Source organism: Phyllostomus discolor, chromosome 12 (assembly GCF_004126475.2).
Source record: "Phyllostomus discolor isolate MPI-MPIP mPhyDis1 chromosome 12, mPhyDis1.pri.v3, whole genome shotgun sequence".
Taxonomy (NCBI): Eukaryota; Metazoa; Chordata; class Mammalia; order Chiroptera; family Phyllostomidae; genus Phyllostomus; species Phyllostomus discolor.
In genome coordinates, this window is record NC_040914.2 from 53,606,585 (window position 1) to 53,632,109 (window position 25,525).

At 58.7% G+C, this 25,525-nt stretch overlaps 2 protein-coding genes across 2 annotated transcripts; both read left to right on the top strand.

The window, feature by feature from the left end:
* Positions 1–2,019: 2,019 nt before the first annotated feature.
* Positions 2,020–7,810, top strand: CCL22 (C-C motif chemokine ligand 22). The gene is made up of 3 exons (XM_028534730.2): positions 2,020–2,358; positions 3,531–3,654; positions 5,950–7,810. Exons 1-3 carry the CDS (start codon positions 2,286–2,288, stop codon positions 6,032–6,034), a joined length of 282 nt encoding a protein of 93 aa, XP_028390531.1. The 5' UTR covers positions 2,020–2,285; the 3' UTR covers positions 6,035–7,810.
* A 5,538-nt stretch (positions 7,811–13,348) lies between these two features.
* CX3CL1 (C-X3-C motif chemokine ligand 1) lies at positions 13,349–24,397 on the top strand. Its single transcript, XM_028502009.2, has 3 exons — positions 13,349–13,581; positions 19,317–19,440; positions 21,335–24,397. The coding sequence occupies exons 1-3, from the start codon at positions 13,515–13,517 to the stop codon at positions 22,437–22,439; spliced, it is 1,296 nt and encodes a 431-aa protein (XP_028357810.1). The 5' UTR covers positions 13,349–13,514; the 3' UTR covers positions 22,440–24,397.
* The last annotated feature ends 1,128 nt before the right edge of the window (positions 24,398–25,525 follow it).

Here is a 25,525-nt window from a genome sequence, read left to right on the forward strand (position 1 = left end):
GCTTGCCTGTTTATCGTCTGTCTCCAAGGTAACCCCCACGAGAGCAGGGACCAGTTCACTGCGATGACCTCTGGTCCCGGTGGTGTCCCTGGCCTGTGGCAGGGGCTTGACTTAGTTCCCTCTTGCTGCTATGACGAATGACCACAAACTTAGTGGCTTCAAAAAACAACACAAATGTAGCCCTGGCTGGGGTGGCTCCGTGGACTGAGTGTGGACTACAAACCAAAAGGTCACCAGTTTAACTCCCAGTCAGGGCACACGCCTGGGCTGCGGGCCAGGTCCCCAGTGGGGGGCCACGTGAGAAGCAACCATGCATTGATGTTTTTCTCTCTCTCTTTCTCCCTCCTTTCCCCTCTCTCTAAAAATAAAATAAATGAAATAAATGAGTAAAGTCTTTAGGAAAATAAACAACACAATAGCCTATAGGTCAGGAGGTCAGAAGTCCTAAGGCAGCCTCCGGGGAGAATCTATTTCCTTGTCTTTGCAGCTGCCCCCTGGGCTCCCGGTCAGCCCCCTGCCCCCTGGGCTCCCAGTCAGCCCCCTGCCCCCTGGGCTCCCGGTCAGCCCCCTGCCCCCTGGGCTCCTGGTCAGTCCCCTGCCCCTTGGGCTCCCAGTCAGTCTCCCACTGCCGGGGCCTCCGGTCTCCTGTCCGAGCCTGACTCACCGCTCTCCTCATACAATGGCCCTGTGATTACCTGGGGTCATTCAGGTCATCTGCACATTCCGTTTAATTTACCCCTTTCAAATGGAAGGTCACATATTCACAAGTTTCGGGAATTAGAAAGTGGACATCTTTTGCGGGGGCAGGAATGTTATTCTGTCTTAAACATTTATTGAATGAGTGCTAAGTGAACGGGGTGGGGGCCCCTTTCCAAGAGGAGTGCTGAGCACTGAATTCCAGGCCCGGCATGGCCACTCCCAGGCCCCGCGACCTCGGGCAAGTCCCCTTTCTCTGACCCCCTCCCTGTACCCTCCCTCACTCAGTGTCTCCCGAGCACCCAACCTGTACCCCACTCTCAGGAGACACGGGGAATGCCGAGATGCAGAGAGGGACACCCCTGCCTTCCCAGAGCTGGGGGGTCAGTTTCTGGGAAAGTGGGAAAACCTGACCGTGTCCTCAGGTCCACATTCTTAGTCACCCTGGAGACCTCCCAAGTCCTGCGGGGGCGGGCCTCCCTGGAAGGTGACATTTCATGTGGCCAAGGACACACGAGTGGGAGTTGATGAGGCAGAGAAGTGGAAAGGGCATCCGCGGCCCGGGACAGGCCACAGACCACGGAGAGGAACTGTGAGGAGTGCGGCGGGAGGCCGTGGGGGTGGAAGCGTGTCTGGGAAGGGGCCTTGAAGGCCACGGGCAGGAGCTGCGCCTCTACCCTCGGGTCAGGGGACCGCAGCAGGGTTTGGAAGCGCGAGAGACACACGTGTCGCTCTGAATCCGGGCTGCGCACTCTGGCCACTGCCACGGAGAGAGAGAGGCTGAGGGCCCAGCGTCCGAGCCTGAGACAGAGGTGGCCTGGACCGGGCAGGGACAATGCGGGGTAGAGAGAAGAGGCGAGACCCGTGAGAGAGAGTCAGGACACAGACTCCGTGGGACATGGTGGGAGATGGAGAAAGGGTGGGTGAGGAGGAGCTCAGAGGCAGCAGCTGGGGAAGGAGACAGGCGAGACAGAAATGTGGGTGCAAACCCCTTACAACTGTTGAGTGGACCGGGAACAGGCCCAAGGCCGGACTTTGCAAGAAGCCCGGGAAGGGGCTGGTGATGTGGCAGAGAAAGCAAATCAGGGCACCCATAGGCCTCTCCCGGAGACCAGAGATCAACCATGACCGCCAAGGGGAGCAGGCAGGTGTCAGTTCCAGCTGAAGGTTCGGGGGGCTGTTTAGTGCCTGTTCCCATTCTCTCCTGACTTGCTGGCAGACGCGGGGGCAACCAGGCAGGACTCTGAAACCATCATCCCCGTTCCCAGGGACGCCCAGTGGCCCGGACACTCGTGAGCAGACCTTGGGAGTGCAGGCCTCCGAGAGGCCCAGCTCAAGGGGGATTTTGCAAGTCCCTTGGGACTCAGAGGGGCGGAGGGTCGGGGTCCCCTCTGATGGTTGCAGCCACAAAAAATTTCCTCCAACATGGAGGAAGCGGGAGTTCTCCTTTCACAATGCGAGTGTCAGAATTTGCTCACCAATGACTAAGAGTGTTCGGGGCTTGTGGGTGTAGCATCGCTTAAATAGCAGACCTTGGTGTCTTCCGGCCATCGCAGACACCTGGGCCCTGGGACACACAGGACAGGAGCATGGCCAGCCTACAGACTGCGCTCCTGGCTGCCCTGATCCTCCTGGCTCTGGCGCTTCAAGCAACGGAGGCAGGTGAGGCTGGGGAGAAGGCGGGCTCCCTACGGAAGCCGGGGCTGCACCCCGGGGCATCTTTCTCATGTAGCGGGAAACACGCTGGAGCTGGAGCAGATACCCCAGACTGCCGCTGGCTCTTGAGCTAGCCTCGTCGTTGCTTCTCTGGGCCTCCGCGTACATATCTATTAAATGGGGAGTCTTGAAGGCTTAGGTCTAGGGTCTGTCTCAGCTGGTTGGGGGTTGTGGTAGGCATGGCCCGGGGTCCTCTACTCCAGAGGACTGGAGCATAGGGCCCTTGGGGCATGGAGAAGCAGAGGCAGTGGAGCGGGGGACAGGAGCTGAGACAAGGGACACTGCTTTGCCGATCCTGCCCTGCCACCACCCCATTTTTGCTCCAGAGCCGGCCCTCAGGGCTGGGGTCCTCACTTGTCTTCTCCACGCCAATATAAACGCTCCGACCCTGGGTCAGGTGGGGGAAGGAGCACTGGACTGGGAGTCGGGCAGCTGGGAGAAATAATTGCCCAGTGATTAGGGCTCCTGAGCGCTTTCCCTGCATTGAAAGTCCCCCGGAGTCAGTGCTATTATCACCCCCCTTGGTCAGAGGAAGAAATTAGGCCTTCCCTCGAGTGGCCTGGTGGGACTCGAACCCCAGTCCTTGTGAGTGGGCTCTGCCTCAGCCCTTGTCCTGACTCCCCAGAGTCCTGCTGCGTGACTCTGCGCAAGTCCTCCCCCTCCCTGGACCTCAGCCTCGCCACCTGCTCCATGACAGGGGTTAAAGTGGAGGGAGCTGAGGCAGACTTCCGAGGCGCCCGGGATCCCGCGGGCATGCCCATCGGACTCAGCAGGGAGGGGGCTGGGAGCGGAGTGTTTCTGAGAAGCTCCTGGGCGATGCTGCTGGTGCCACTGGGCGTGTGGCCTCAGTGAAGAGCAAGGTTCCGGGGCTCCTCCCTGCTCAGCAGCCCTGGGGCCCATCTGGAAGCATAGGGTGTCACGGATGCCCAGTTGTTCTGAATGTGTCACCTTTGACCGGAATGATCCCCAGTAATGACACTGGGCTCTTCGTGGCTTCTCAGGGGCCCAAGATCGGGGGCAGCGAGGGCCCAGAATCCTCTGACACCCACCTTCCGCAGAAGGAGCTGCGTCCGAGGGTGGGGTTCTGGGTCCGGCCCCTGAGCACCTCTCTTCCCCAGGCCCTTACGGAGCCAACGTGGAGGACAGCATCTGCTGCCGGGCCCACATCCGCATCCCTGTGCCCCCGCGGGCGGTGAAGAGCTATTTCTGGACTTCGGACTCCTGCCGGAGGCCTGGCGTGGTGTGAGTGGGGCGCTGGGGAAGCCGGGCCTTGGAGAGCCTGCCGGGTGTGGGCCCAGGGGCAGGTGGATGGGGCGTGCCGTGGAAGCGCTTGCCCGCAATGGACGGCACAGCTCAGGCTCGGGTGTGCTGAGGAAGAATGGCGTGTGATCGTTCGAGAAATGTTACGGGGTAGCTGCTCTGAGCCCGGCAGCCTGTGGGGTTCTGAGGATGCCGAGTGGAATGAACAGACACGCCCCCTGCGGGCATGGTGGCGCAGGCAGTCTGGAGCCTCAGGGCGCGGGCACAGAGCCTGTGACAAGGATGTGCCTATCAGAAGCATCTTGGGTCCTCCCCACGGTCCTGGGAGTTGCCCGAGGCAGCCGTTCTTTCCAGAAGAAGAATATTAAGGGCTCACACATACAGAGTGTTCGATCCGGGCCAGGCACTGTTCTGGGGTCCCTGAACCGCGTCCCCCGACCCTCGAGATAACCCTGCAGGAGGTTCGGTGGTTCCCATTTTATAGACGGAGAGACAGGCTCAGGGAGGGGAAGTGACGCACCCAGCGTGGCCCAGGCTGGACCCGGGACCCCTTCTTTGCTCCTTCCCCTCAGTTTCTTTGCCTCCTCTCCCGCCTCGCCTGGCCTTTCAGGGGCAGCCTTGCCAGCTGCTGCTCCGGCTTCTCCGAGCCTGCTGCCAAGCCACACACTAGGGCGGGGGGAGTCGGGCTTGGGGACTCATGACATCTTTGGGGCTCTGTCATCGTCTCCTCCTCCTCCTCCTCACTCATCTTTGTCCCTCAGAGGGGTCTGCCGGTGAACACCAAAGAAGGCGGAAGCAGCAACCCCCCCCCCAGGTCTCTTGTCACTTCGACTCTGGGCCTCACCCGCCCCATCACAATCCCCAAATGAGCACCTTCATTTACTTTAATTTATCGAATTCATCGAGAGTGCTGGCTAAGTGCTGGGCACTGTTATAAACCCTTTATAAATAGTAACTCATTGGATCCTTGAAACAACCGTAGGTACCAGGTACCGTGGCGGCCCCCTTTTTACAGGTAAGGGCTGGGCACCGAGAGGTTAGAAGGCCTCCCGAGCATCGCGGGGTGCAGTGATCGTGGGTAGAGAGTGCAGTGCCCGGCGGGGGCTCAGGGCTCGATAAACGCAGCACACACGTGATTACTGGGCTTGGAGCTGGAAGGGATTCTAGAAAGAACGTGTGTGTCTTGATGAATGGGGAGATCAGGGGCTGAGCCTTCCTCAGTGTCGTATGGCAGACAGGGCAGGCTGCCCACAAGGCCAAGGTCAACCCTGCACACTTCTTTCTCTTTCTGTTCATTGGCGGCCTGTGCGGTGGGGCCGGTCAGGGAAGTAAGGGCGGCTAGGAGCTTCTGGCCCCCGGACAGGCTCTTTCTTGAATGGCAGGAGGGGAGCCCCAGGACGGAAGATGTCCCACCAACAAGGGTGGGGGCAGAGTGCCCCAAGGGGCCCAGCGTGGCGTCTGCCATGGTTTGGGGGAGGGAGGGAGCCTTTACTCACAATTTCTGTGTGATGTTGGGCCAGCGTGCACCCCTCTGTGCTTCAGGCCTCTCCGAGGGGCCTGGGTGGGGACACTCCGCAAGGACACTGGCCCCTGAGAGTCCAGTTCGCAGCAAGCACGGTGAGCCCGCTCTCACCAGCTCCGGCACTCGGGCAAGCGGCTTTGCCTCACGCCCCTCAGCTAAGACACGGATAGAATGATCCGACCTCATGGGATTGCTGTGAGGATTCATTAAGAAAACTGATGTTCAGGGTTCAGGCCAGCTGCCGGCACAATGGTATAGTGCGTCCTGCTCTCTCTGCGCTTCAGTTTATTTCAACGCATCAAAAGGCATCAAAACCCTGAGAGGCTGGACTCAGGGCTCCCTCCCCCATTCTACACACGTGGAAATGGAGACTCAGGGAAGTCGGAGGACCTGCTAACAAGTGGCAGGGCTAAGATTTCCACCCAGATAAGCTGGCTCCAAAGTTCACGCTCTTGGCCACTACCCAGGACTCTCTCCCCAGGGCCATGTCAGCAATGATCATGACACTGTGATGCCACTCTGCTCCCTGGCCAGACCTGGCCAGGAGGAGCTGAGGGTCTGGGAAGTTCCCCTCGCCTCCCTAAGAAATATGTTTGCATACAGCAGGTGGCTCATACATGCTCAGCCACTGTATAGAGAAGGCATCTCTGCATACAGTCGGTGACTCCTAAATGCCAAGCTTTCTGGGCAGGATGTGGCACCCTCCCTGCCTGCTGCTGCCGTCTCATGGTCTCCCCTGCATCTCTTCCTTGCAGCTTGCTAACCCACAAGGACCGGCAGATCTGCGCCCATCCCGAATCGCCCTGGGTGAAGAGGATTATCCAGAGGATGGCCTTTTGAGGAAGAGTCCTGCCCCGATGACCATGGCCTTGGCTCCTCCAGAAAGGCTCGTGGATCCCTACCTTCCTGCCATTGCAGCTGCTCCCTGGCCAAAGACTCTGTGCTCCCTCATCTCCAGCCCTGCAGCGGTCACCCTCCACGCCACAGCTGTCACTCTCGTTTCCCCTCTTCCTCCTCTAACAGCCTCCGCCCCCCTGTAGCCAGAGGGTCCACAGCTCCGGTCAGTCACTCCCCTGCTCAGAGCCCTTCCATGGCTCCCCATTGCCCGAGGCTGGGGTCAGAGCTCCCGAGCCTGGCTCCCCTGCCTCCGGACCTGGTCCCGTCTCTGTCTCCAGCCCCGCCTCATTTCCCAGCATGCACATCAAACTCCAGTGCCCTGACCTCCAAACCCAGGCCTCACATTTCTACGCCTGGGTCCTCGCCTGTGAGCTCCTGATACCCACAGCGCCTCCCCGTCACCGGCTTGTGCCCGACTCACCAGCCCTCCCAGGCATTGCTCAGCCTAAGCAGCCAGGAAGTGAGGTTTACCTTTTATTATATTTTCCTTTTATGCTAAGGTTGGCAGAGTCAATGTCTGTCACTTGCTGCCAAAGAGTCCTAAGAGACACACTATTTCTAAGTAATTGAGTTTTGGTTTGTAGACTTCCGCTGACCCTCTGCCCCTTCTTGGGAGCCCTGATTACAGTCTGCCCAGAATGTTCGGGTCTTGGGAGCTTGTCCTCCAACCTCTCTGGCTGGACCAAGACCCACATCTGAGCTACTTCTGTCTCCTGGCCTCTAGGACAGAGCCCAGGGCCTGGCCCAGAATCTGGTCTCGGTGAGTGGCCGCAGATGGAACCCATAAAAGCAGCGTCCCTCTCCCAACCCTAAAGGCCCTCACACATCAGTACTGAGACTCCAGGCCATCCAGGCAGGAGCCAGCTGGGTCAGTGGGGGAGCCTCGGACTTCCCCACAGTCACCTCTCTCCCCATTTTACTGTGTGTGGGGTCTCTTTACGCCCCTTGCTTCTCTTGGGTTTTTAATGCTCTTATAACCTCCCAAACCCAGGCCTGACCTCAGAGTTCCCCACTTTCCCTTCCTCTTTCTCCACATAGCTGATAACTAAATTCATGCTATGGTGTGAATGACTACCCTTGGCTTGGTATTACAAACTCTAGTTAAATATAACTCTAGTTATATCTGTATATGAGAAGGCAGCAAATGCTTATGAAGCTTAGGAGACCATACAGATGATTGGGAGAATTTTAGGAACTGTGTGGGAAAGGGACAAGGCAGAGCCTTCCTGGCCCTGGTAGAAGCACATGGGGTATAGTTACGTGAAAAATCCTTGGGTGGAGGTCATTCTCAGGTGGCTGGGGCCAGGCTAAGGCCTGGGACTTGAGACCGAATTGCTCCTCCACAGGGACAGCAAGTTCCCCAGGTAAAGGAAATAAGCTTTACACGTCCCAGTTCCTTTCCAAGGGAGCCCGGTGCCACTCAGTGGGGTGGCTGTCGCTCTGTGACCCCAAGGAGACCATCTCCCCTCTCCGAGCCCCACCTGTGAACTCGAACACCCATTTTGCAGAGCTGCTGGGGTGCTCAGGTCCAAGACACACGGGCAGTGGCTTTGGCAGCCATAAAACTCAGTGTCTTCCAGGGCCTGTGTGCCCCCTGCAGTCCCGCCCACCTGCCCACCACGGGCACCGGAAGTGCTGGCCTGCATGCCGCCCTCCAGAGAGCCTGCAAATGTCCTGGGATTCCCCCTTCCTCCCTGTCCTGCTCTGTGCCCTCAGACCTTTTAGAAATAAATACTCAACAACAATGTCTGCTTGTTCCTTGCCATTTGCTGTCCCTGGGAGGAGGGGTAGGGGGCACCTGGTGGAAAGCCCTTGACATTGACTTGTGAGCTGGCTTGCCCAAGGGAAGTCACCCTGGGCGGGGGTGGGGAGCCAGGACCAGACAGACATGAGGACCCGGGAAGTAACTGCTCAGGTGCCCAGAGGGAAGCCTACGCAGTGGTCCGCCAGGCCTGCCCCACCCTGGGACCACCGGTCAGGGGGATCTGATGAAGCCCTCCACTCAGTCGCCAGGCCTGGAGCTGCGGGGGGGGCATATTCCTTCATTCAGTCAGTCACTCAGCAACCCAGCCCCAACCTTCCCCCTTCGAGGGTAGACTCGAAGGTAGAGGAGTTGTGTTAGTCAGCAAAGTCTCCTTTATGCAACAAACCTCAAAATCTCAGTGGCTCAACCCCGTAGAAGTTTTCTTCTTCTCGTGTGAAGTTGAATCAGGCATTCCTGGTCTGAGGGCAACCTCCCTCATGGTCATTCAGGGACACAGGCTCCCGGAGGGCCTGGACTTCCCCCACCATGCAGCAGATGGGGTCGGGGAGCAGAGCCTAGTTCAGGGGGGCTATATGAGCCAGGCAGGAAGAGGGGCTCATCACTTCAGCCCACGTGCCATTGGCGAAACTCAGTCATGTGGCCACCCTGACTGCAAGGGATGCTGGGAAGTACAGTCAAGCCATGTGTCCAGGAAGTAAAGGGAGTTGGTTTGGGGAGCACTTAGCTCATCTGGTGCTGAGCTCTCCCGGGTCTTCAACTAGGCCCACTTTCTTGGAGTTCCTGGACACAGCTCGCTCTGCCAAAACAGGAAAAAGGACTCCTCCTCCCTCAGGGCAGGAAAGCTCGTGGAGAAGGGCACAGGTCACGGTTTTCGACAGACCAGGAACGCTCGCTGGCTGGTGTCCAAAGCAAGCTGCTCGTCCCTCTGATCCTCAGTTTCTGCCCCCGTGAACAGGGAGCGTAGAAGCAGATGCCAGTGCGTGCGGCCGTGAGAATCCAATGAGCAAAGGAGATACAGACAGCCCAGCGACAACATGGGCAAAGGCGTGAATAGGCGTTTCTTCAAAGAAGATAGGCGCGTGGCCAATAGACACAGGAAAAGATGCTGAGCATCAGTGATCATTAGGGAGATGCTAATCGAAACCCCATTGAGATGCCACCTCACACCCATTAGGAGGGGCATTACACACATACATACATACATACATGCATAAAACAAGGCTGGCGTGGGGAAATCGGAACCCTCGTGACTGGTGGTGGGAATGTAAAATGCTACGGTTGCCGTGGAAAACAGCATGCTGGTTCTGTTAACATAGAATTACCACCCGATCCAGTAATTCCACCTCTGGGAATGTACACAAAAGAACTGAGAGCAGGGACTCAAACACGTATTTGCAGACCCATGTTTAACACAGCATTCCCCACAATGGCCGAAAGCTGGAAACCACCCAAGCATCCATCGACGGGTGAATGAACGAGCAAGACGTGCTCTACACGATAGTGTTCGGCCTTAACGAGGAAGGACGTTCCGACCCCTGCGACAACGTGGATGAAGCTTGCAGATGCTGTGATGAGTGAAGTGAGCCAGTCACAAAAGGACCGATACATTCCTAGAGGCGTCAGACTCACAGAGACAAAAAGTGGAGTGGCGGTTTCCAGGGCTGGGGGGCGGAGGGATCCGGAGCGATGCAACGGGTCCGGACTTGCAGTTTTGCAAGATCGAAAAGTTGCAGAGACGGACGTGGTGCTGGCCGCACGACAGTGCTCACTGCAGTCTTAGAAATGGTTAACACGGCGTTTCACCGCGGTGAAGAGAGGGTGTGTGCACAGAGGGAATGCCAAGTGCGTGCGGGCGACCCTCCTTATCGGCCACAAGTGGGAGCTGGCCAGAACCGGGTGGGGCAGCGAGGGGCCCTGGAGACGGCCACCTCGCTGGCCAACCTGTGCCCCCTACCGCCCTGGGTACCCTCGGGTGTGCCCTGAGTTCCCTGCCCTGCTCCCCATGGCCCTTGCTGTTCTGCCTCCAGGGCCAGGGGATATCCCTCTTGTCCCACAAGACCAGTGCAGGCTGCCTGCTCTCTGGGGCACCCAGGAAGGTGTGAGCAGGGACACCCTTGTCGCCCCCACCCCACTGACCCCCCCCTGCCTGGCTGCCGCTCCACTGCTTCATCACGCCTGTGGCTCTATTTATTCCTCGGCTCCCTTCACCCCTGAAGAGCACCCTCACCCCTTGCTCCAGCTCCCAGGCGTCTAACTGCAGCCTCTCTGCCCACTCCTTCCTTGGAGGCGTCGGCATCGGATCCTTCCCCACCCCCTGCCTGGGTCCAGCACTTCCCACCTGGGTTAGGATTTTCCCCGTGCCCGGAAGGGTCTGCGGAAACCCCGCCCGGCTGGGCACTGCAGGCGAGTTGTGAATCGCGACGGCCACACTTCCCCTGCAGAGCTCCGCTCGTGGAATGAGCTGTGTGTTGTGTGGCCGTGCTGAGGACTTCTTGCCAAGAATGTAGCCAGGACTTCACCAAACCTGCAGCTCTAACTCCCGGCTTATAGGAAATACAGAGGATAGGGGAACAGATCAGATGACATCATACTTAGAGAAAATAAGAATGATCACAGTGTGTGAGACAATAGTCTTGGCCCTTTGAAAAGTCAATGCCATGTAACTGCACTGGGTGGCGGGGGAGGGGGGCGGAATCTGTTGCAGACTAAACAGAAATAACCATATACTACCCGTGAACCTACATCGGGTGCTGGTTCAAAAACTCAAAGAAGGAAACAGAGACGGGAGGGAGGGAGGAAGGAGGGAAAAGAGGAAAGAGAAAGGGAGAAGAAACTATAAAATGCATTTTGGGGACCACTAGAGAAATCTGGTATTAACTGAGTATTACCTGTAGGAATTATTATCCATCTTTAGGTGGGGTAACAGGATTATATGACTAGAAGACAGTATCTTTACACGACAGAGATGCATGCTGCTGTATTTCAGGGCAAAATATTGAGCATCCGTAGTTACTTTGAAATGGCTGGACAAAAAAAAAAGATGAAGCAAATAAGGAAAAATGCTCATCATTGCATGGAGGTGGTAGAGGTGTGAACATTCTTTGTCCCACTTCTTCCTTATTGTTTCAAGTTTCCCACAATGACACGAGGAAAGAAACAAACCAGTCCTCTGCCCATCTCCTAACTGAACCGTCGCCTCTCCCTCCACCTTCTTTGATGCTCAGATAAAAATGAGGCCTCCCTGCCCCCTCCCCCAGGACTTGCACTTTCTTTCTCCCGCTGAGCTGGGGCTCCGTGGGGCAAGGACTTGCCTTATGAATTTGCCTTTGGGTCCCCCGTCCCACCGGAGTGCCAGGCACACACGAGGGCTCAGTGACAGACATGAGTCACTTGTGCATGCCAGGAAGTGAAAGTCTTAGTTTTATTAACTCCCCTGGTGACTAACTGGTGATGTGGCTATAGCGTCCCATTTTACAGATGGGAAGCTGAGGCCCCAAGGGGTTAAGTCACTTGCCCAAGGCGGTACCCTTCGTAGGTGGTAGAGTCAGGTCTGGCTGACCTGAAAGCCAGGCTACTGTGTCCGAATTGAATCTGAACACAGTTAGTCTTTAACCCTCCGATGAGGTCGGTGGGGTGACCATTCCAATATTGGGGGAGGGAAAATAGGGCCGGAAGAGGGCAGGGGACATCCCCAAAGGCTGAGCAAAGAAGAGCAGTGCCGCCCTGGCTGGCGTAGCTCAGTGGATTGAGCGCCGGCTGCGAACCAAAGTGTTGCAGGTTCGATTCCCAGCCAGGGTACATGCCTGGGTTGCAGGCCATGACCCCCAACAGCCACACATTGATGTTTCTATCTCTTTCTCTCTCTCTATCTCCCTCCTTTCCCTCTCTAAAAAAAAAAATAAAAAAATAAAATCTTAAAAAAAGAAGAGCAGTGCCATTCTCTGTGTTTTGGCAGCTCTTACAGACACTAAACTCAATTTTCATAGCAGCCTTCAAAGTGGGGGGGAGGGGGAGGAGGGGTAGCCTGCTGGTGGTGAGCTCAGACCCCAAAGCTAAGTGCCTGGGGCAGGTCCAGGCTCCCCTGCTTCCTGGCTGGTGATCCCCAGAAAATTCCTTAACTTTTGCATGCCTCAGTTTCCCCATCCATTACATGGGCCATGACAGTGGTATTTGGCTTACACCCTGGGCCTGTCACCATGATAAAGCAATTTAATCATGCAAAACACTTAACAGTGGACACTGGCCCATGCGCAGGGTGGGGGGTGGGTCTTCCCTGAAAAGCAGACTCCAGCCTCGGAGCCCCACACCTCACACAAGCCCTTACTGTGCTTGTAAGAGCAGTCCCCTGGCCGTGGCAGCTGGCTCCGTAGCCTGGGACGGTGACTCACAGACAAACTGGTTTCCCTGTGGCTGGCAACCCAGAGACACAGTTAGATTGAGCGGGTTCATGCTTACCTCCCGCCGCCAGGCTGGGCCACTGCTTTCCCGGAAGATGCTACTAAAGCGACTTCATCGCCGCCAGCACCTGCAGCGATTCACACAGGCCTGTTGGGATCTGCCAGCTGGTCGGGTCTGGCCCGGTTGTCCTGGCCAGTCAGAGCTGGAAGCCCCCTCCTCGGTGGGCTGACCCAACCCCTGCCTTGTACAGGAGGAGAACGGGATCCCCCACTCCGCCCCCGCACTGCGGGTGGAGGATAAATAAGCATGGAGCGGCCTGGGTGAGGTTGCCAGCGGTGTCATCCACAGGGGCCAGGGCCGGAGATGGGAGCTGGTGGAAAGGGGCAAGGCCAGTCAGGTGGGGGTCTGGAGGGGGGGACAAGGGACCCCTTTCTGTGTCCTGAGCTGCCTACACCCCAGCTCGAGCCTTGGCGTCTTCCCTGTGGCGTTTTTCCACCCGGATGCTTTCTGCGTCCTGGGGTGATTCTGCCCCCTCTCTGGGCCTCAGTTTCCCTATCTGTCCCTGTGACATGTACCACACCCAGGCCCTGCTTACTGGGTGCCAGATCCTGTAGGGGGATGTACTGATGAACAAGTTCCCCCGGGCTGAGGCTTCCAGGGGTGAAGGCTGGGTGGGGGTCCTCTCTGGTGTGGTGGGACGCCGCCAGGCCAGGTGAGAGCTCGTCAGACCCAGAGCAGCAAGGTGCTGGGCCCCTCGCTGGCTCACGGCCCGTGTTCTCTATTCCTGGGCCCCCCTGCCCTTTGTTTCACGTCCACTGCGGAGCTAGGGCCCCAGGCCGGACAGAAGGGCCTGCGCCACCTCCCAGTGCGGAGCTGACTGGGTAGGTGGGAAGAGAGGGGGGGCCCTTTGAGCTGCAGCGGCCCTGCTCCAGCCTCCCCAGCAGTTTCTGGTTTGAGGAGCCGTCCTGAGCAGCCCCCATCGCCGGGGGCCCTCCCTCCACCGAGCCTTCGGTTCCTTGGCAACATCCAGAGGAATCTCGTCGTGTACTGGCTCTCTGCCTGTCCCCTCCCACTGCCGCTCTGCAGGGGGGGCTGGGAGGCGGCGGCGGAGGCGGAGGCAGAGGCTCGAGCTCGAGCTCGGCTTCTTAAGGACAGAGGGCTGGCAGGTTCGGCTGCGGGACAGCCGGAGCTCAGGAGCCGCTCTGGCCACCTGCCCTGGCCTTCCCTGGATCCCCGCCTGGACCCCCGTCGCCCTCAGCCATGGCTTCACCGCTCTCCTGGCTGCTCCGCTTGGCTGCTCTCTACTGTCTAATTGTGCTGCTGGCCGGTGAGTGGGGCGGACCTGGCAGGAGGAGGGTGGGAGAGCCCCTAACCCCACTTCTGCCCCTCTGGCCTGGCATCACGGCAGCAGACCCCTCCTGGGTAAGGTGGAGGTCTGTGGCCTCCCCCTCCCAAGGGATGTGCCACAGGCGGATGCGGGGCTGTCGCTCCTGAGGGATAGATTCGGCCCAATGGACAAGGTGGCTGCTGCATACCGCAGGGAGGTGGACAGGGAGGAATGAGGGCGCCAGGCGTGGGAGTGCCAGGAGGGTGGGGGCTAGGAGCAGCGGGAGGCAGCCCCTGCTGGGAATCAGGGTGGGACCCAGGTTTAATGTGTAACCCGAAGTCCAGGCTCCTGAGTGTCAGCCTGGCCCCTGGGGCCAGGCCACAGTCCGGACTTCCTCCTGCCCTGATTTCAAAGCCACCCAGCAGTAGGGGGCCCCGGACCAGTGGAGGTCAAGGTCATTGCAGCGCAGAGTAGGCTCATCACCATTGCTGTGGTCTGTGGCCCCCAATTCCCCTTCCCGTGCCCCCACCATGGTATGGTCGTCCTCCTCCAAGCACAGCTTGGAAAGCGTGTGCACCTCCAGCCACCTGCTTCCTGGAGCCTGGGACCTGGGAGGGCACTATACACCCATCCTTCCCGCTGTGACTAAGATGGAGACCCACAGAGGTGCAGAGACTGGCCTGAGGTGGCAGAGCCGGCAAGTAGGGAAGGACAGGAGAGGGCTGCTTGCAGGAGGGAGCAGGGACGCGTGCCCACCCGCTCCGTGGGCCACAGAGAGAATCATCTGAGTCAGCCCCATCCTCCGGGAGTGTCCAGGTTGAAGCTCAGAGAGGGTGGCAGCCCACCTGGGGGCACGCAGTGAGTCTGGGAAGATGAGGACTGCTTTCCAGCTCCCAGAGCACCTCCATGGAGCAGACTGTCTCCCGAGACCCTCCGTGTGGGGACGACCCACTAGTGGGGCAGGGAGCAGGTGGGAGGGGGTGGCGTAGGTGGCAGAAGCTTGGTGCTGCTGGCTTCCTGTCTCCTGAGCTTGAATGCTGAGGCCCGTGGTGTCTGGGGATAGTGAGCCCTAGAAGAGGGGAGTCAGATGGAGGTGCTTTGCCATGACCCTGAATGGGGTTTTTGCCCGTCTTTGGTCCCAGCTGCTGCACCTTCAGATATCTGGGCAGTGGGAGGAGGAGGAGGAGGATTACTTATACTAAGCCAGGGGTGGCGGTGAGAGGCGCCTAAGCTAGCGGGGAGAGGGGATCCTGGGGGGACCCTGGATGCTCTGTCTAGCGGCCTCAGGACTCAAGACCATCCGGCTCCTGTCCTGGTCTTGGTCACTGACTTCGCTGGGAGACACTTGCACTATTTCAACCTTTCTGAGCCTCCATTCCTCCCCCTGTAAACAGGGGCATTCGGCCAGGCCCACCCTAGAGGTTCTCACCCGCACTTGACATTTGCATCTGTGGCTGTCACAGGCCCCCTGGGAGCCCCTGCAGGACTAGCGGGTGGTCCAGGAGCCAGAGAAGCCCCCCCAGGGGAGGCCGGGGGCTTCTTGTGTGCTGCTCCGGCTGGTGCAAGGCAGCTACGTCAGTCCCTGCGCTGTGTCTCCTCGGCTTTATGTAACCAACCTGCAGATACAAGTCAGAGCAGGGAATTTTTCTCCCTGCGCACTGACGCATGCGCTCCCCCTCAACCCCCCGCGAGGAAGAAAAAGTCTGCTTTCCTCTGCCGTAGTCTGCCACCTGCTCAGCGGTGGGGGTGGATGGGGAAGGCAGGGGAGGGTGAATTCAGGGTGTCAGATCCACGCCCCTGTGGAATTTAAATAGAAACTCCTCTAGTGCTCTGTTTGTGACGATCTTCTATGTCACAAAGGGCTTCTGTGCGCATTTTGTGGATTCCTTCCGCAAACGTTTATGGGGCGCTCAGGACGCGCCCGGCACTGTTCTTGGTGCTGAGACCAGATCCATCAGTAAAACTGCCCAAGACCCCAGCCCTCAGGGCATGAGCATCGATAGGGAACAGACAGACAACACACAAAATACATCAGTAAACAATCTGATCTTTTAGAAAGAAAAAAATACTGTGATTTTATTTTTCAAGGAAAGGGTGGAGGGTGGGGGCAGGTGTTGAAATGTTAAGTAAGGGGTCACGGACACCTCCCTGAGAAGAGGGAGGGGCCCCATGGATCTCTCCAGGCAGTGGTCCCTAGTTGGGGGGGGGGGTTGGCCTCCCAGGGAATACTTGGCAATTTCTGGAGATGTTTTGGTTGTTACCAATGTCCCACCGTTCTTGGTTGTGGGGTGGTGCTCAGGCACGTGGAGGGTACACAGGACGGCCCCCTGGGACGAAGAACTATCTGGTCCAAGGTACCAGCGGTGGCTGCTGTTCAGAAAACCCTGCTCTAAGGGCCAGATATTTAGAAATCACTGTCCTCACAGCCGCCCAAGAAGCAGGTGTTATATCACATCCCCTTCACAGAGAAGGGAACTGAGGCTCAGGAAGCCTACGTGACTCATCCCGAACGGACACCTTGCATCCGCTCAAGCCCTCTCCCTGTCACCTCTCTCTAACATTCCCGCCTCTCCCTGTCTGTAAGCCTCTTGGAGGTCCTTGAGGGCCAGCCTGAGAGGCACCTCCTCCAGGAAGCCCCCCCAATCACTTGCAGCTGGAAGTGGTCTCTCCCTCGCGTAAACCCCAGCACTGCGGGGCTGTGTTTTAGAACAAGGTTCTTCTACCGGGCGTTTGAGGCAGCCTGGCGAAGCGGGATATCTAGGGCCTGGGAGGACAACCAGGCTTTCGACTAAGCAGTTGTGTGGCCTTGGACATGTGATCTATTCTTTCTGATTTTCAGCTTCTGCATCTGTAAAATGGGGATGACAATACTCCCTTTGCAGGGATGTTAAGAATTAATGAGAGTGGGTGTGTGGGTGTGTGCCGAGCATAGGTGTTAACACATAGTAGGGGCTCAAATAAGAAGGGCTCTGGTACTTGGCGGGTGTGGTTTAGCTGGCCCCGCTCCAAGCAGGGAGCCTCCTGAAGGCAAAGATGGGCCTCGCTCATCCCACTATTCCCAGCAAGACAGAGGGTAAGCGTTTGTTCGTTAGTTGAGTAAACCCAGCTGCCTGGTAGCACTTATTGGGACTGAGGTTATCTCTTTAAGCCTAGACCAGCATTTGTGAGAGTTCAGGGTTAAGGACAAGAGGACCAGGGTTTTTGTAGATATTCAAAAATAATTCAGACAAGGTTGGCTGAATCAGGACATGGATGGGTGGATGGGTGGATGGATGTGTGGATGGATGAGTGGATGGGTGAGTGGATGGATGGGTTGATGGGTGGGTGGATGGATGGGTGGTGGATGGATGGATGGGTTGATGTGTGGATGGGTGGATGGATGGGTGGATGGGTAGTTGGATGGATGGGGCGGGGGATGAGATTGAGACATTATTTCATTTAGTAAATATTTATTGAGTCTCTGCCTCGTGCTGGAAAACATTATGATACCCAGACAGACAAGTGCCTGCCCTCCTGAAACTCATGTGACAAAAACTAAATGGTTGGCTGGATGGAGGCAGTATCCCCACCTACAGGAAGGAAAACTCGAGTTCGAAGAAGACAATCTCCCCTAGGTTAGTTATATGACCTACCCTGGGCAGGGCCTAGAGCAGAGCCTGGCCAAGGGCATTCAGGTGCTGTGGTAGAGGGGGGGACTTGGGGGACAGGCTGACTCTATGGCTCCAGAGGTGGGCAGTGGCCTTCCCCATCCCGGGAGGTCGAGTCCAGAGAACAAACTGGCCTTACTTAGCTTATCCCTGCTGCCCACTGAGCAGCCACACCCTGGCTCCAGGGCATCCAGGGGCACCTTTTCTCTGGGGCTTTTCCCAGGAAGACAGCTGCCAGGCCAGCCCAGGGGCTGCCTCCTGAATCTACTCAACAGGACCCTGGCAGGCTGCCACTGAGTGATCCTCAGGTCCTGCTTGGAGAGCAGGGGGAGACGAGGCAGCAAAGGGGACTTTCACATCCTGGTCCCTGAAAGAGAAAGGCAGCCCGTGACTCAGGGCCCAGCTACTGGGAGATCCCCGCACCGCCGCCCGCCCCGGGAATTACTAGTACAGGTTTGCTTGTCCAAGCGTTTGCATCTGCGCATGCGCGGTGCGTGTTTGGGTGGAGCCCAGGACCAAGGGGCGCCCCTAAGCCCAGCAGAGCTAGATAAGATCTGTTTGGTCTGTGTATTCCCCGGCCCTGGAAGTTCTGGCCTCTGGATTTTGGCAAAGCTGTCCAGGGTCTTGCTTCTGCTGCACGGGACCTTGACCCAGAACTGAAACTCAGTCTCTTCCTCATTTTTTTGCATACCCCTGCCCAGCTTTCAGCAAGCAGGGTCCGTTTTTATTGAAGATTTTAAGGGAGGGAGGAGGCGGAAATGCAATGCAAACAACCTCAAGTGTTTATATAAAATATGTGGGGCCCTGACCAACCGGGCTCCGTTGGTGGAGCGGCACCCTGCAAAGCGATGCGTCGCCGGTTCCATTCCCAGTCAGGCACGTGCCTGGGTGGTGGGCTGGCCCCCCCGTTGCGGCATGTGTGAGAGGGAACTGACGGATGCTTCTCTCTCTGTCTCTTTCTCCCTCCCTTCCCTTCTCTTCCAAAGAAAATACATAAATAAAGTGCCTATCTTAAAAAAAAACAAGCATGTGACTTCTCAACTGTCTGTGCAGGCAGCCCCATCCTGTGCCGGGGTAGCCAGCAGGCTGAGACCCCGCCCCCGACTCTGCCCCCACCCCTGCGCCTCCTTCCTGCCCACCCCCCACCTCCATCTTGCCCTGAGATCGCCCGTTGGCAGATTCCCTCAGCTCCTCTCCTCATCTCCCACACTCATCCTGGCTCTTGACAGAACAAAGGGTGGTCTACTCAGCAGCACACCCCCACCCCCTCGCCCACGGCCCTCAGAAGGCAGTTGTACTTACACATTTAAAAAAACTTTATTGTATTCCCTGCTCCCTGTGCCTGGTTGTACGTATGTTTTTATGTGTTTGTGGGCAAGGGTGTGCACATATGTACATGCCACTGTGTTTGCTGGCGTGCATGCACGTGTGCGTGCGTGTCATGGGTCGTCCCACGAGATGTGGATGGCAAGAGGTTCGGGTGTGTCCCAGAGGCGGTGGAAATCCCCGACGATGGCCAGCTTGGAAGGGAGGGGTGGGATGTGTACGTTGCCCGCACCATGGAGCAGACAACTGAATGGGGTAGAGGCGGGGTGGGGGATGGGCGGCACCACAGACCCAGAGGCATGATGGGAGCCAGGCCTGGCAGGAGAGCCCCTTCTGTCATTTGCCGGCTGTGTGACCTCCGGCAGATCCCTGTCACTCTCAGACTCCTCTCCTCTGTGTACCACACACTGACTATAGCAACTTAATTTTTAAAATTAAACACGGATGATGTCCCAGGCAGTAAGAGCTTTGTAAGTCAGACTTCACTTCCATGAGTTCTTACAACAAACCACCCTGTGAGGTAGAAACCATCACTGTCCTTATTTTGCAGGTGGGGAAACTAAGGCACAGAGAGGTTTGGCCAGAGATGAGGGTGGGAGGGATGGCAGGGTGGGAGGCTGAGGTCAAGGGCCTTGAAGGCCAGGGGCTGAGGGCGTTGGTTCCCCCAGGGGTGGGGGGAGGTGGTTGGGACACCCTGTCACGGGGCTGGGAAGCCAGATGGCCCTGGACAGTCCTGCTGACCGGGGACCTCTGTGGGCTCAGGACAGCACCACGGTGTGAGCAAGTGCACCATCACATGCAAGACTGTGATAACCCAGAAGATCCCCGAGAACCGTCTCATCGGCTACCAACGCAATCAAGCATCTTGCGGCAAACCCGCCATCATGTAGGTACCGCCCTCGCAGCCTCCACACCCGGGTCAGGGCCCTGGGGACGGTCCCAGGCCTCTGCTCACCCACATCCACATCCTCCCACCTCCACCCAGACTCCTAGCCAAGGGCTTCGGCCAGTGCTCTTCTGCCTCTGGCCGGCTGACCCCCTTGTTGACCTTGATATTGTGCCACATGCAAGGTGGGGAGCCGCTTCCTGCATGGCCTGTGGCCCAGAGCGGTGGCTACCGAGGGGGGCCGTTTCTCCTGGGCCAGAGAGTGCTCTGCACAGCCCTGGAGCCCGCTGGGTTTCATGGTGGGGGGGTGAAGTGCGGTGGTCTCGGAGCGCCGGTTGTGGCACCCGGCAGGTACGGTGAGAATCCTGCCCTCGCCACTGACAGGCTGGGCGGCCCTGCTCCCACTGCCCACCGCCCGTAAGGCGGCCGGTTGGGAGGACAAACGGGGATCGTGTAACTGAAGAGCATGGCAGGGTGCCCAGGAGCTGCTGACAATGAGAGACAGAGACCGTCTTCTCCAGGGGACGAGAAAACAGGATCTCTAGGAGACTTTGGGCAGGAGCCCAGCCAAGCCAGCTTCCACCCTGGCTGTGGGGACCCCCGGCCATCTTGGCTGCTTGCTCCCCAGGGGTGCCTCTGGGGTACTGACCAATGGCCCAGCCCTGAGGCCTGTCTCCGGGACTGAACTCTGGGCCCCAAAGCATCCCAGCCAGACCCAGGGGCCTGGCAGCAAGCAATGGCAAGGGAGCCTTCGAAGTGGAGGCTCAGCTAAAGGAGGTCGTCATGCACTCCCATCCATGGGCCTGTTGATTGTCCAGTGGCTTCAAGGGGGGCCAGTGTGCTCCTGCTGGGCTTCTCTGCTCGCCCACCAGGCTCGCTTCCCCAGGCTCCCCTTCACATTTGCTTCCGTTTTCTGGGGGAAAGGGAAGTGGGAAGCACCAGGGAGGGATCTCAGCCCTGGGGCCGCATTGGCGCCTGTGAGGCCTACAGGGTCACGTTACCTTCCTGGGCCTTGATTTTCTCATCTGCAAAATGGGGGTGAGCGTGGTAGCCTCCTCACAAGAAGGGTGAGAGGTTTAAATAGGCAAAATGCCTGGCACCAGGCATGGCATAGAGCAAGGGCCCCAGGCAGCTCTGAATTGTGGTCTCAGCAGAGAACCAGCCACACGCAACTTCAGAGGAAGCTCAAGATTTGGGTGGTACTCGGGGTCCCAGCGAGGCCACCGTATACATGGCTGTAGCTCACGAGGTGTCGTTTCAACCCAAGGACACACACTGGCAGAGAAGGGTAGAGGTCCAGAGGCAGCTTGTAACCGAGGGAGAGGAGGAAGATGACGACATTGTAACATTGAGTCCTCTCCGGAGCGAGGTGGTCCCACCCTAGAGCTTGCCGGTCACACACCTGGTGGCAGTGGACGCCTGTGACCTCTCGTCCCAATCAAAAGACTCAGCCCAGAGCCCCTGCCTGAGTGGCCAGGACAATGTTATTAGCACTGTTATTATTCTCAGCTATTACTGATCTCCTACTCTGAGCCAGGTGCCTTACATACTTTTTGGGGTTTTTTTTCCCCACAATAACACAGAAGCAGGGCAACCAACTTGTCCCAATTTGCGTGGACTTTCCCGAGAAGTCCTGCCTCTCAAGGACCCCCCCAGTCCCAGTTTTCCTGGGACGGTTGGTCACTGCAGAAAGTGGGTATCGTGTCTTCACTTCTCGGGTGAAGACACAGGTGAGTTGTCCGAGGTCGGGCTCCCCCAGCTAAGCGCTCAGCCAGGAAGCGGTGGGACAGCATTTCCAGACGGGCCTGTTCAGTGAGTCGCAGAGCGTTCTCGGGAGACCCCTACTCCAGGTGGCCTCTGGGCATCACTGGGTCCCTGTCTTCCTCCCTTGCAGCTTGGAGACCATAAAACACAGACTGTTCTGTGCTAACCCAGAGGACGAATGGGTCCGCAAAGCCATGGAGAATCTAGACCGAAAAGCTGCGGCTGCTGTTGGGAGCGACGGCGGCGTATTTGAGAAGCGGACCGGCGACGAGCCCACAACCAGCCCGGCTGCCGGGGGCGGGGACGGGTCTGCGGGCTCAGAGCCCGGAGCCACAGGCGAAAGCAGTGTCCAGGAGACACAGACGGCCTTGGGGACGCCCCCAGAGCTGCCTCCCCGACTGGCTGGTTCCTGGGGGACCAGGTCCCCCAGCACTTCAAAGGCTCCGGATGGAGGACCTTCCACGGGGCCCGAGAGAACTGAGCTTTTCAGCGCCTCTGCCGTCACCGGACCTTGGAGGAGTTCTTCCGCTTACCGACCTGGGTCGGACCTCTGGACTAAGGGAGAGGCCTCCGAAGCCCCCTCCACCCAGGCCCCCTCCACCCAGACCCCCTCCACCCAGACCCTCCCCACCCAGGCCCCCTCCACCCAGGCCCCCTCCACCCAGGCCCTCTCCACCCAGGCCCCCTCCACCCAGACCCTCCCCACCCAGGCCCCCTCCACCCAGACCCTCCCCACCCAGGCCCTCCCCACTGAGGCTCCCTCCACCCAGACCCCCTTCACCCAGGCCCCCAGCACCCAGGCCCCCTCCACGCAGTCCCCCGCTCTGTCACACGGAGCTCCAGAGGACCATACTGGGTCTGAAGGCCCATCTGTGCGGATCAGTGCACAGGACCCCACATCACAGGGCTCTCTAGGGCCCACAGATGCATCCAGGGTGCCCCACGTCTCCTCGGGCCTGACCACCTCCACAGGGGCTTCCCCCACGAAGCCGGAGACCTCAAGCAATGGGGCGCTCATGGCCAAGGTGTCCTCCCACGACCCCCAGGCAGCGACCAGGAGACAGGCCGTGGGGCTGCTGGCCTTCCTGGGCCTCCTCTTCGGCCTGGGGGTGGCCATGTTCGCCTACCAAAGCCTGCAGGGCTGCCCCCGCAACGTGGCGGGGGACATGGTGGAAGGGCTTCGCCACGTCCCCCGGAGCTGCGGCAGTAACTCGTATGTCCTGGTGCCCGTGTGAGCTGCCCATCCGCCTGTGTCAATGTTCAACTCAAACAGCTGCCTGGGGTCCCCCGTCCTCACTCCTACCCTCACCCAAGGGCCTGGCCCGAGCTGGGATGACCGAAGCAAGGAGGCAAGACCCTCCAGGTGGGACTGGGCTGCCCCCTTGACCATCATTGACCCACTGGAAACAGAGGGTGGCCCCAGCAGCTCACGCCACTGTCCCCAAGTCAGAAAACTCTCTTCTGCTGCTGACCGGCTGGAGGTTTCCTCGGACGCCGTCCCAGCCCCAGTGGACAATTATTTATTGAACGCTCAACCCCTCGGGCCCGTGTCCCCATGTGGGTGCCACGGTCATCCCCCCTCACAGTGAGCCTCAGACCAGGCCCTCTGCCCACTCCCTCCAACCTCGTCCTGTCTCTCGGTCCTGCTGCTGTCACCAGTCACCCCCGGCCGCCTGTGGTGCTATCTCCCCTGCCCACGCCCCAGCTGGGCACCTGTCTTCTTCTCCTGCATGAGGTGGGTGTGGTGTTTGCTGGCACTCTTCCCTGTGAAGGCTCCGCCCTCAGCGCGGCGTCGTGGGAAGGGGAGATGAAGCTCCCAGCGGTTTGGGTCGTTTTCTGTCCTTGGTCTGCGCCGTGTGGCGAAGGCACACGGACTCTGAGCTGGAAGCCCGGGGACCCCGTCCCAGGCCCGCCATCGGCCTGACCAGGCATCCATCCCCGCGGCTTCCCGTCTGCGAAGGGAAAGCCGGACAGCGGATACGTGGCGATAACCTGTGCCCCTGACCGTCGCCATCACTAAGTGGTCCAGGGACCCCTTTCCCCGGACCCTGGGTGCAGCAGCCTCGCAGCTGTCCACGACAGAGCACCTGAGCCATTCTCTACCGGTCGGTGAGACGGGCGCCCCCGTGGGCCCTGTCCCCGGGAGAGCCCGACGGCCCAGCCCTGCCCTGTTGGAGGGGTCAGCACCGTGGGCCCCCTGAGTGAGGGCTGGGCAGGGGTAGTTACGGGGCACAGACCAAATTTTAAGGACGCTTTCTGACTCTGAGAACAGCTCCTCTCTGTGTCCCCCAGGCTTACAGGGACACTGACACAGCCCCGGGGACATGTGATGGGCTGGAGGAGGCGGGGAGACCCTCCACAGAAGGGTCCGGGGTCGCCCACTTGGTCTTTCTGCCTGAGGCCAGGGTTCCCCGTTCCCCTCTCTGGCTCCCAGAAAACACTGTTCTCTGCACACCATCTTCTCCTCATGGTGGGCAGGGCCAGAAGTGTCCGTGACGTTTTCTATAGGCTCAGAGCTTCTCATGCTTCTTTCTGAAAGGAGCTCTGTCCGTGGGGGAAGGGATGTCGTGGGTGTGGGTTCCTTGCGGCTGCTGAGGACTCAGGCAGGCTGACCTGGGGGAGGCTGGAGGCTCACCAGTCAGCCAGCACCTGTGGTCAGAGCCGGACCAGCAGGCCTCACCCCTCAGGGTCCTTGGTGGCAGCTCCCCACCTCCCTCTGATTGTCCCCAAGGGTGATCCTTGCCCCCGACCTGAGAAACCTCCCAGGGGCTGGGCTTCCTCCGGACACAGGTGACCCATTCCTTCGCAGATGGATACTCGGAACAAAGAAAGGACCGGGTCTCCCTGCATGCCACTGCCGGGCGCGGTGCCCCTCGTCTGGGCTTGGCCTGAGTGGGGAGGCACTTTGAGGGGGACAGCAGATCTGAATGCACTTTTTTTTGGCTCCTGCCAGCTGGGAGCCTCCAAGGGCTGGGATGCCTGTGATGGGTCTCCCCTCCTTTGTCAGAAAGCAGCTGGGGCAGCTGGTCCCTTCCCACGACGTTGTTCGTCCCCCCACCCCGTGAGACACGGGCAAGAACAATCCGGGGAGGGCTTTAGAAGAAGTCGGTCAATCCTTTTGCTTTTCCAACCCCATCCCCAATGTGTGTGCCATTTTGTATTTTACTAATAAAATGGAAAAGTCTTGTGAATCGAACCAAGGTGCTTTTTTTTTCCCTAGGAGCCTCAGGAGGGGTGGAAGGGACAAGGGAGGGGACAAAGCGCCTTGGGTCAACCCCGGAGACCCCCGTCTCCAGTCCCTGTGGGGCACAGCGTGGAGCGCTTTTACAGTCAGCTGGGGCAGGAGCCCCGGGCCAGCAGGCGTAGGGCTCCGATCCCTGCAGGGATCAGGATCCCCGATGAAGCAGCCCTCCCGCCCCCCTGCCCCATGCCGGCTGCACTCAGTGACCTGGTGGCCCGTCACCCTCCGTGACCCCGTTGGTGGCTCGTGGGAGCCAGCCGAGCCACATGTTCCTCTCGGCGGCTCTGACACGCGTGTCTGGTGCCGATAAAGATGGAAGAGGTATTACTTTCCGAGGGCCTTGGGCCTTCATAGACGTGACCCAAACACGGACCTGCTGGCGGCCCCCAAGCCCTCGGCGTCCTGGGGTGGTGTCCCAAGAGCCGCTGCGAACAGTCGTGTGGACTGGAGAGGACTCCGGCCCGTGGACACACAGTCTCTCGTGGGTTCTAAGATGCATGTTTTGTCACGTCGTGACATCTCCGGGATCAGGATGAGTCTTACCGTCGACGGCTTGTCATAGTTTGATGAACAGTCCTCTTTGTCTGTATTGGCTCATTAACTATCAGAACGTGTTACAATCCATAGCGTCTTAGACCCTATGCCTATGTGATGTTTTTTAAAAATGAAAAGCGCCATGTAAAAATCAAAAAAATCACACACACACACCCACTTTTCTAGGTTCTCTCATTCTCATTCTCTCGGGTGACTCAGAAGGTTTGCCCCTCCCCCCACACACCGGCCCAAGGATGATGGTGGGCGGAGCCTGAACCGCAGCTACGCCTTGGCAGGGTAGGCCAGGAGGAGGAGAGCCCAGGTCTCAGCTGTCCCCTCCACCCCAAGGACGGTCCTGCCTGCTCTTGCCCACGGCCCAGCCCCAGCAAGGGGCTCCTCCTGAGGCGAGATTCCAGCCTCCCCACACCCCCACCCCCCCAGCACCGCCCTGCCAGCAAAACACCAACAGAGGCTTTAAAGTGAAAATATTCTTCACGTTAAAAATTCTGTTGCTCAGGAAGAGGATGGAGTAGGAGAGCCTTCCTT